Genomic DNA, 10,603 nt, shown 5'->3' on the forward strand with positions numbered 1-10,603 from the left:
GGAGGGGCTGGGCTCCCAGTGGCAGTGGAGCAATGCCATCATCTCTAGCAAGGCTATCTCTAGCCTGCCAGCTCCTGGACCTGCTTAGTGTTCGAAAGTAATGAACGACCTTGCTGAAGCCACTGTTCCTTAGGTCTCTGTGGCCTGTAGCTGAGCTTGACTCTGATTCGTAGGCCTGTAACTGGAGGGCCTCTACCTCGAGGGAGTGGGGTGTAGATTTTTCCTGGAGGTGAAGGTTCTCAGCCCCACCCTCTAGCCCGCCCACCCAGCTCCAGCCGTCTGTCTCTGTCTCGGCTGAGAGGGGGCCTCTCAGGACAAAGAGGAAGTAGCTGGAAGGGGAAGCAGCGAGCTGCAGAGAGGAGGAGGCTGGTGTGGAGCACAGGCAGCACCAAGCCTGCCCCGTGAGCAGAGGGCCTGCAGTCTGCGGCTGGAATCAGGATGGACACCAAGGCAGGACCCCCAGAGGTATGTACCAATGAGGCCAGGGCAGATGAGAAAAGCCAGGCCTGGGGAAAGGGCTGCTGTCTGCCTCCCTGTGGCCTCAGCCTCCCAGCAACCCCAGGTCCAGAGAGTCACGCAGCCTCCAGCTAGTCCTGTAGATGACTGGCTCCTTCCCCAATCCGTGCAGCTGGGTGATACCCAGCCAGGTGACAGCTGGGCCCTCTACCTCCGCCTGGGACTGGCAGCCGTGCCTAATGCCCTGCAGGGCAGAAAATCTGGCACCTTCAGCCATGACCTCTGATGCCTGCAGGGTCTTACGCTATCTACCATGGGACTAGGGGGCTAGAGCCCTACTCTGCAGGGTTTTCTCAGCTCCAGCCAACCTGGCTTGCGGGCCTCCCAGGTTCCATTGCAAGAGGAGGTGATGAGGCACTCTGGGGTCTGTAGTCCTGGGAGGGGCCTTGGACGGGCTGTAAGTCTGAGATGGGGCCTGCAAGAGGCAGGGCCTCTGTGCTCTGAGCTGCCCGTCTGCCTGGAGCATTTAAGGGAGCAAGGCCCTCTCTGGTGAGGGCAGGGAGGGTGGGGAGCAGCTGTCCAAGGACAGCCCTGGCACCTTGTTGCCCAGCCACAGCCCAGGATTCCATGTTTCCTCTCATTGCCCAGCCACAGCTCAGGATTCCATGTTTTCTCTCTGAGAGTTAGTGGGGGAGGGCAAAGGCCAGATGCTGGGCCCTGAATCCCTGGGGACAGTGGGGACATGGTAGGCACCCTGAGGTCCCCTCTGCGTGGTGGGGGGAGCACCCCCCAGAGTTCAGCTCTGGGGTGGGGGCGGCACCCGACCCACCTCTGCAGGACACCCCGGTGTGGGGGGTTGAGCCTCAGTGACTTGGCCTGAGTCCCCATCCCCACACTTGGTTTATGCTCCTTCCCAATCTCCCATAACGCTTGGTCTCTAGGGCAGACGCAGCCCAGGCCTGACTCCTATGGCGTTCCCACCCCATGCTGAGGCAGGTCAGGTTCTCAAAGGCCTCATCTCTGACCCGTGGGAGGACAGCCTAGACGAACCCCAGTGGCCTGGAGGCCGAGCTGGCTGCTCCCGGGTGGACAGCCAACCCACAGAGCCTCTGGGTCCCAGCGCCCAGCCTGGCTGCAGACACAGGCACTCAGCACTGCCCAGGCCCAGGCCCCAAACCTTGGAGACCTCCCCATCCTGGCCAGGGCCCAGCCAGCTCCTGCCCTGGTGGATGTCTCAGTCAGAGGCTGGCCAGCCAGGTGTCCATGCTGGGCACAGACCCCTCCCTGCACCCGGGAAGGGCGCCTGTGTATTTGTGAGGCACCCTTCCTCATCGTGGCACCTGGGGCAGCCTGACTGCTTGCTTTGGGGGTGGGATTGGGGGTGGGAGCCCACATGCCACGGGGCCCAGATGGCCTGGCTCCCAGCTCCTTATGGGGTGACTGCTCTGAGGAGACAAGGCGAGTCCCTGTAGCAGAGGACAACCCCCTCCCCCAGCAGTGCAGGGGTCTCACTCCGTCGCCATCTCTGCCCTCTCCACGTCTAGCCTCTCCAGCCAGGGTGCTGCCCAGTTGACCCCTCTGACCTGTGGCTCTCAGGAGGGGCTGTCGTGGGACCAAGACAGGAGCCCAGCCCAGGAGGGAAGCAGTTATTTATAGGCCAGCAATAAGAGGACCAAGCAACAAAAGCAGAAATGGGGCTTTCAGACAGTTTCAGTCGTGGTTGAAACAGGGAACTGAGACACAAATACCTAGATACTCACTGAGCATCGCTGAGTGGGAGACCCTGAACGGGGAGACACAGAAAGCTGGGGCATGTGGCCAGGCACAGATGCCCACCCTGCCCCGCACGCTCGGCCCAGACTCAGCCCTGGGGACCGCCTTAGCAGCAGTCCCTCCGGCTTGGCCAGGGGGACAGGGCAGGTGACATGTGGCAGGCTGCGGGCTCCAACACCCACACGGCTTGTCCTTGTGGAAAGCATACCCCCAACATCCAGGGTGTGACCTCGGGCATGAGTGGGGGGCTTCTGGGGGCTTATGTGGGTGCTGTGCAGGGGTGTCTCCAGTGCCCAGCTGCCCAGGCACTGAGGGGCAGTTCTGGGCGGGGCTGGAGCTGCTGGTGATGCCAGGCTGCCCTGTGCAGATGCTGAAGCCTCTTCGGAGAGCAGCAGTAACCCCCATGTGGCCGTGCTCCATGCCGCCCCGCCGCCTGTGGGACAGAGAGGCTGGCACGGTAGGACTGGGGGGCCCCAGGGAGGAGGTGGCTGGGATCAGTGGCCTTTCAGAAGCTGTGAGCCAGAGTGGAGAGGACACAAGCAGCCTTGAGGGGGCCTCCACCCTCAAGGAGGGGAGCAGAGGTGCCCTGACCGGTGGGCAAGGCAAGCCTCCCTGGGCTGCTCCAGACCTTCCTTTTATCCCCCCGCTGGAGGTGCTGGGGACAGCCAGTTATCACGAGCCACAGCATTGCAGAGTGGGCTGCAGGCCCCCCGACCCCCGCCACCACCCTGGGCTGGGGCCCTTCTCTGTATCACCTTCCCCTCTCCCTTGTCCACCCTAGTCCCACCCCAGCAGCAGCACAGGCCCAGGGAAGTCAAGATGGTCTCTGTCTCAGCACTGGAGGGGCCATGGTGGCCCAGCCAGAAGTCAATCCCCCACCTGTCCTGGTGACCCTGAGGGTGCTGCCCCATCCAGTTGCAGGTCCTGGGAGCGCTGGCTATGCTGTGGCTGGGCTCCATGGCTCTTACCTACCTCCTGTGGCAAGTGCCCCATCCTCCCACCTGGGACCAGGTGCAGCCCAAGGACGTGCCCAGGTCCTGGGGGCATGGTTCCAGCCCAGCTTTGGAGCCCCTGGAAGCGGAGGCCGGGAAGCAGAGGGACTCCTGCCAGTAAGTGAGCCCATGGAGGCCTGCGGGGGCAGGTCTCCGTTTGGGGCTGCTGCCTGTGTTTCTGCCCTTGGATCTGCCCATGAGATAAGGGCGGCCCTCTACCAGCTCCTCTAGGAAGGTGCAGGTCACCAGGGAGGGCCACAACCATATGAGCTGGTGTGGGGGCTGGGGACGGGGCAGGCGTGTGGTGCTTTTTGCAGCAAACAAAGGCTGCCACCCGGGGGATCTGACAGGCTGGAAAACACTGCCTGTGCTGAGGCTCACCCCTCAGTCTTTCCACTCCTGGGGGGTAGTGTCACTGTCCCCTCCCGCCCCTCAGCCTTCCCTCCCACCCTTCTTTCCCTGCGGTTGGGGTCCTGGAATCCCAGGACTGCCCTGGAGGAACCTGTTGGGCCATCTTGCACACATTCCCTGGAAATGGGATCTCACCTGCCCCCGGCCCAGCCTTTCCCTTCCAGGCCAGCTCTGGCCGCCACCAAGGGCTTCCACACCAGGAGGGCACCCCAGACTCCAGACTCCACCGCTCTGCTCTACTCTTCCCGGCTTCAGGAGCAGCTGCTCCCTGTGGGCAGTGCCGCAGGGTTGGGTGGGGCCAGGACCCCCCGGTCTAACCTGCTCTGGACCAGGCAGCCCCTCTCAGGCTCCTTCCCAACGTGCTCCTGGGTGTTCCACCCCAGCAGCATGCTGGGCTCAGGCCCACCCTGCCCAGTCTGTTTTGTTGCCTATACCTTAAACCCTTACCCTGCATACTTGGCCTGAGCTCATCCCGGGGGCCACCTGAGCAACAGTTGCTCTGGCTTGGCAGCCGGATGGGGCAGGTGATGTGACGCGGGTTGGGGGCTCCCGCACCCATACTGAGCCCAGTGTGGCTCTCTCCACAGGCTTGTCCTTGTGGAAAGCATCCCCCAGGACCTGCCATCTGCAGCCGGCAGCACCTCCGCCCAGCCTCTGGGCCAGGCCTGGCTGCAGCTGCTGGACACTGCCCAGGAGAGCGTCCATGTGGCTTCATACTACTGGTCCCTCACAGGGCCCGACATTGGGGTCAACGACTCATCTTCCCAGCTGGTGCGCCCCGCCCTGACCCCACCGCATCCTGGTGCTGGAAACACAGCAAGTCAGGCTGCCCATCTATGCAGGGGTCTTGGGCACCAGGCCTGGGGGCTCAACTCGGTGGTAGGGTCTAGCATGGAGCAGGGATTAGGCCACTCCCTTGGGGGCTCTAAGGGCAGACGTGTCAAGGAGCTGGGCCTCTGGGTGACTAAACACTCAGACTGTGCCTGGTGCAGTCTGGCTCTCAACCAAGGGTCATCCATATACTTGACCTGACCTTGAGCTGTGGGCAGTCACAGGTGGGCCTCCTGAGGAGGGCATGGGTCCTAGTGGGGGTGCGGAGGAGCGGGCAGCCTGAGGGCAGCGCTCATGGCTGGCCGGGCCCTGCAGGGAGAGGCCCTTCTGCAGAAGCTGCAGCAGCTGCTGGGCAGGAACGTTTCCTTGGCTGTGGCCACCAGCAGCCCAACACTGGCCAGGAAGTCCACCGACCTGCAGGTCCTGGCTGCCCGAGGTGGGTACCTGCACCATGCTGGGCCCCACTGCCCTAGCGTCAGGCATGAGCTGTCTGGCTGGCACCATAGGACAAGGAAAAGGGGTGGGGGTGGGAAAGGTGTCCTGGGCTTCCCTAGGACACCCCAGGAGGGCAGGACCCAGGGCTCCGAGGTCCTTTGAGTCAGCTTCACCTGGGCATAGGGCTGGTTCCAAGGAACCAAAAGTGCCATTTTCCACAGGGCAGAGCATGGGTGGCCTCGGAGCCCTGCTGAGCCCCACAGCTCTGACCCCTGGCTGGAGGCTCAGGCTGGGACCTCTGGCTGGGGAGCAAGAGGCCTTGGGCAGTCACCACAAAGGCAGGCTCTGGAGCTGAGCTGCCCAGAGGGATCCTGGGCCAGTCTATCCCTCAGTGTCCTCACCTATAAAATGGGGATGAGGGGCCGGGTGCGGTGGCTCAAGCCTGTAATCCCAGCACTTTGGGAGGCCGAGACGGGCGGATCATGAGGTCAAGAGATCGAGACCATCTTGGCTAACACGGTGAAACCCCGTCTCTACTAAAAAATACAAAAAAACTTAGCCGGGCGAGGTGGTGGGCGCCTGTAGTCCCAGCTACTCGGGAGGCTGAGGCAGGAGAATGGCGTGAACCCGGGAGGCAGAGCTTGCAGTGAGCTGAGATCCGGCCACAGCACTCCAGCCTGGGCGGCAGAGCGAGACTCCATCTCAAAAAAAAAAAAAAAAAAAAAAAAAAAATGGGGATGAGGATAGCAGCAGCTTAGTAGGACTGTTGTGGGGACATCCGAGTCAACCCCACTGTCATAAGCTTGGGGTCAGGCTCACCATGAAGCTGGCATTTAGCAAGACCTAGTCCATCCCATTGCCTGAACTCTCCACCAGGTGCCCAGGTACGACGGGTGCCCATGGGGCGGCTCACCAGGGGCGTTTTGCACTCCAAATTCTGGGTTGTGGATGGACGGCACATATACATGGGCAGTGCCAACATGGACTGGCGGTCCCTGACGCAGGTGAGTGCCAGGGCCCTAACATAGGAGGCCCGCCTGAAGCTCTTCCCCTCCTGAACTCTGGGGGACTTGGCCTGACATCTCAGTGCATCTGGAGAAAGTCGTGTAGTACTGTTTACAATGTCACCATGGCAGAAACAACTGGAGACTGGTCTAATAAATGATGGAATTCTACACAGTCACTGAACTCATGCTGTGGAATCACATTAAATGACAAGGAAAGATGTTCAAGTCACATTATCCAGGGAAACATGCAGATTACAAAACACACGCCTTTTTAGGAAAAGCAATGCATGAAAAATGTGTCAGAATGGTCATGGCAAAGGCAAGCCTGGTTATCACTTGACAGTGGTATTAAGAATGATCCCATTCTTAGTGCCTGGATGCATTTTCTATTGTTTTTGTAATAAACATGTATTGCTTTGATCGTGGCAATACAATGTTCAAAACCACAGGGACCTGGCTGGGTACTCCTCCCACCAGCACACTCATAGGTTCCTACAGGCAATGCTTCCCACAAGTGGGGCCCCGTGGGGCAAGGGCTGTGCCTGGCCCAGGACCCCTGGCCTGGGTGGAGTGGGGTGGAGGCCCCACAGAGCGGTTTTTCTCCCACAGCGCCTGACTTTGGTCCCTGCAGGTGAAGGAGCTTGGCGCTGTCATCTATAACTGCAGCCACCTGGCCCAAGACCTGGAGAAGACCTTCCAGACCTACTGGGTCCTGGGGGTGCCCAAGGCTGTCCTCCCCAAAACCTGGCCTCAGAACTTCTCATCTCATATCAACCGTTTCCAGCCCTTCCAGGGCCTCTTTGATGGGCTGCCCACCACTGCCTACTTCTCAGTAAGGCGGGTTGAGAAGGAGCCCATTAGAGGCCCCTGTTCTCCCCTGGCTGGCCAGACCCACAGGGAGCCCTCTAGGCTGGCCCTGCAGACACCAGCAGCATCAGCTGGGTCTTCAGGCAGCCAGCACCATGGGTGGGACTGTGGCCCTGGGGTGAGCAGCAGGCTGCCATCAGCAGGCTCTGGGCTGTGCCTGGAGGCAGGCTTAGCTCCAGGAGGACAGCTGGTCAGCACCATCCCTGGGAAACAGGCTGCGTAGGAGGTGATGGGAGGCCCTGGGGCCCTGGGAGTCTCCAGACTCCTGGAAGAGGCCAAGGGGCTTAGCTGGGCACTGGAGAGGGAGGGGAACCCCACTTGCTCTGTGGGGAAGGAAGGGAAGAGTGAGGGGTGGGCAGATCCTCCTTTATCAGCCGACGGGAGTGGGGGTGGACGGCCCCCCAGCCAGCCCAGGGACTGGTCTGCAGTAGAGGCTGTATCAGAACAAGGGAAACCTCCCTAGATGGGGCGGCGGGGGGGGGGGTTGGCACCCTGAAGGGATTGGAGAAGCGTCCCCATGACCAGGAACTGTTTTTGGGAGATCAATCCAGCCTGGAGCCCAGGGTGGTCCAGCTGCTTCCCCGCGCTCTGCGAGGCCTCAGCCAGTCCCCAGGACCCCTGTTGAACCGACCCCTTTTTTTGTCAGGTTTCCAGGCACCTGGGCCCCATCCCTCCACCACCACATGGGGCCTCCTGGGTGGTGCATGGTGGGGTCACAAGTCCAGAATGGGCTGCGCTGGCAGAGCCTTCAGACACCCCTCTCCCGTCACAGGCATCGCCGCCGGCACTCTGTCCCCAGGGCCGCACCCCTGACCTGGAGGCGCTGTTGGCGGTGATGGGGAGCGCCCAGGAGTTCATCTATGCCTCCGTGATGGAGTATTTCCCTACCACGCGCTTCAGCCACCCCCGCAGGTAGGTCTGAGCGGGAGGCGGGCAGCCTGCTCTGCTGATGGGCAGCTCCTGGGCACGTCCCCTCCTGCTGGGACCCCTGCCGGGCCCAGGGCTTGTAAGCAGAGCCCGGCCTCTCTCCACCCCAAGGTACTGGCCGGTGCTGGACAACGCGCTGCGGGCGGCAGCCTTCGGCAAGGGCGTGCGCGTGCGCCTGCTGGTCGGCTGCGGACTCAACACGGACCCCACCATGTTCCCCTACCTGCGGTCCCTGCAGGCGCTCAGCAACCCCGCGGCCAACGTCTCTGTGGACGTGGTGAGGGCGCGCTCCCAGCCGGGCGTGGGGAAGGCGCCCTCCTCCCGCCCTTCCTGACGCGCTGCCTCTGCTCCCCTAAGAAAGTCTTCATCGTGCCGGTGGGGAATCATTCCAACATCCCGTTCAGCAGGGTGAACCACAGCAAGTTCATGGTCACGGAGAAGGCAGCCTACATAGGTGAGCGCCAGCAGCTCACGGCGGGCGGGCCCCAGGGTGGCCAGGCACGGGCGAGGGAGGCAGTGGCTTTGTGACCGGCGTGGACACCTCAGGACAGAGGGGCTGCTGCTGAAGGCGGACAGGGTCTCCATGGAGTTCCGGGAACCGGGCCACCCGCCGGTCACCTGGCCCCACAGGGCCCCAGAACACCGAGTCAGGACGCCTGGCGCCGCGGGATGAGGCTGGAGTTCCTCCGCGACCAGCTGTCCCTCCCGCACCTAAGCGAGGGGCTTCCCGGCTGGGGTCTGATGACTGGAGGGGCCAGCTGCCAACCGTCCCCAAACCCGCAGCCGGGCCTGGCGCCCCAGCGTCCCCTCCGTCCTCCCCACAGGCACCTCCAACTGGTCGGAGGATTACTTCAGCAGCACGGCGGGGGTGGGCCTGGTGCTCACCCAGAGCCCCGGCGCGCAGCCCGCGGGGGACCACGGTGCAGGAGCAGCTGCGGCAGCTCTTTGAGCGGGACTGGAGCTCGCGCTACGCCGTCGGCCTGGACGGACAGGCTCCGGGCCAGGACTGCGTTTGGCAGGGCTGAGGGGGCCCCTTTTTCTCTCGGCGACCCCGCCCCGCACCCGCCCTCCCCTCCGACCCGGCCTGGGCTTCAGCCGCTTCCTCCTGCAAGCAGCCCGGGTCGGCTCTGCGCCAGGAGCCGCCCGCGACCGCCGGGCGCCGCGCACCGCCCGCCAGCTCTCTGATTTCCCAGTCCGGCCCCCTAAGCCCCGCCTCCTCCAGGGAGCCCTCCAGGAGGCCGCTACCCTGACTCCTGGCCCACAGGCCAGGCCTAAAAAACGCTCGTGGCTTCCCAGTGCCTCCGTGTGAGTCCCAGCGCTGGCGGCCCTTCATCTTTTTGCCAAGGGCCCGCCTCTACGCGCCCGCCCCTGCGAAGCCGCGCCGCGCGACTGCCGTGGCAGCGCCTCAGCTAGTCCGGGCTCCGCGAGAACCCGGGGCGGGACGGGAACCAGACGGGCTCCCCGGACGGAGCGAACCCTCGATCTCCCACCCCGCGCCGAGTTGCCGCGCTCCGGAACCCAAATTCCCGCCCAGCGGCTGCCGTGGGGAGCGAGAGCCGCGGAGCCCAAGCCCGGGACTCCCGCGGAGGGAGCGCAGACCAAGGCGCAGCGCCGCGCACCCACCGCCAGGGGGCGGCTCCTACGGCGCCCGACAGGTGCGGCGCGGGAGGGGAGCGGGGCTGAGGGAACGCGGAGAGCGGGAGGGGACCCGCGGCTCAAGGGGCACAGAGGGCGAGAGGGGACCCGGGGCTGAGGGGACGGGGAGGGCGGGAGGGGAGCGGGGCTGAGGGGACGCAGAGAGCGGGAGGGGACCCGCGGCTGAGGGGACGGGGAGGGCGGGAGGGGAGCGGGGCTGAGGGGATGGGGAAGGCGGGAGGGGACCCGCGGCTGAGGGGACGCAGAGAGCGGGAGGGGACCCGCGGCTGAGGGGATGGGGAGGGCGGGAGGGGAGCGGGGCTGAGGGGATGGGGAGGGCGGGAGGGGAGCGGGGCTGAGGGGACGCAGAGAGCGGGAGGGGACCCGCGGCTGAGGGGATGGGGAGGGCGGGAGGGGACCCGCGGCTGAGGGGATGGGGAGGGCGGGAGGGGAGCGGGGCTGAGGGGATGGGGAGGGCGGGAGGGGAGCGGGGCTGAGGGGATGGGGAAGGCGGGAGGGGACCCGCGGCTGAGGGGACGCGGAGAGCGGGAGGGGACCCGCGGCTGAGGGGACGGGGAGGGCGGGAGGGGACCCGCGGCTGAGGGGACGCAGAGAGCGGGAGGGGATCCGCGGCTGAGGGGATGGGGAGGGCGGGAGGGGAGCGGGGCTGAGGGGATGGGGAAGGCGGGAGGGGACCCGCGGCTGAGGGGACGCAGAGAGCGGGAGGGGACCCGCGGCTGAGGGGATGGGGAGGGCGGGAGGGGAGCGGGGCTGAGGGGATGGGGAGGGCGGGAGGGGAGCGGGGCTGAGGGGACGCAGAGAGCGGGAGGGGACCCGCGGCTGAGGGGATGGGGAGGGCGGGAGGGGACCCGCGGCTGAGGGGATGGGGAGGGCGGGAGGGGAGCGGGGCTGAGGGGATGGGGAAGGCGGGAGGGGACCCGCGGCTGAGGGGATGGGGAGGGCGGGAGGGGAGCGGGGCTGAGGGGACGCAGAGAGCGGGAGGGGACCCGCGGCTGAGGGGATGGGGAGGGCGGGAGGGGACCCGCGGCTGAGGGGACGGGGAGGGCGGGAGGGGAGCGGGGCTGAGGGGACGGGGAGGGCGGGAGGGGAGCGGGGCTGAGGGGACGGGGAGGGCGGGAGGGGAGCGGGGCTGAGGGGACGGGGAGGGCGGGAGGGGAGCGGGGCTGAGGGGACGGGGAGGGCGGGAGGGGAGCGGGGCTGAGGGGACGGGGAGGGCGGGAGGGGAGCGGGGCTGAGGGGACGGGGAGG

At 65.2% G+C, this 10,603-nt stretch overlaps 1 protein-coding gene across 3 annotated transcripts in view; it reads left to right on the forward strand.

The window, feature by feature from the left end:
* The window catches only part of PLD4 (phospholipase D family member 4), a 14,754-nt gene continuing 4,151 nt past the window's right edge, over nt 1-10,603 (forward strand). For 2 of the 3 annotated variants that reach the window (XR_004057281.1, XR_004057282.1), the window contains exons 1-11: nt 319-465; nt 2,597-2,686; nt 3,145-3,338; nt 4,220-4,403; nt 4,779-4,899; nt 5,775-5,902; nt 6,537-6,737; nt 7,545-7,684; nt 7,811-7,976; nt 8,057-8,153; nt 8,524-9,354. Coding sequence is in view for 1 of the 3 variants with exons in the window: in XM_010376931.2 (XP_010375233.2) it covers nt 439-465; nt 2,597-2,686; nt 3,145-3,338; nt 4,220-4,403; nt 4,779-4,899; nt 5,775-5,902; nt 6,537-6,737; nt 7,545-7,684; nt 7,811-7,976; nt 8,057-8,153; nt 8,524-8,648 (1,473 nt within the window). In the remaining 2 variants the exon portion in view is untranslated. Of the gene's footprint in view, nt 466-2,596; nt 2,687-3,144; nt 3,339-4,219; nt 4,404-4,778; nt 4,900-5,774; nt 5,903-6,536; nt 6,738-7,544; nt 7,685-7,810; nt 7,977-8,056; nt 8,154-8,523; nt 9,355-10,603 lie in introns of those variants that run through there. The other variant, XM_010376931.2, reaches the window with a different exon arrangement.

The sequence above is a fragment of the Rhinopithecus roxellana genome, chromosome 5 (assembly GCF_007565055.1).
Source record: "Rhinopithecus roxellana isolate Shanxi Qingling chromosome 5, ASM756505v1, whole genome shotgun sequence".
Taxonomy (NCBI): domain Eukaryota; kingdom Metazoa; phylum Chordata; class Mammalia; order Primates; family Cercopithecidae; genus Rhinopithecus; species Rhinopithecus roxellana.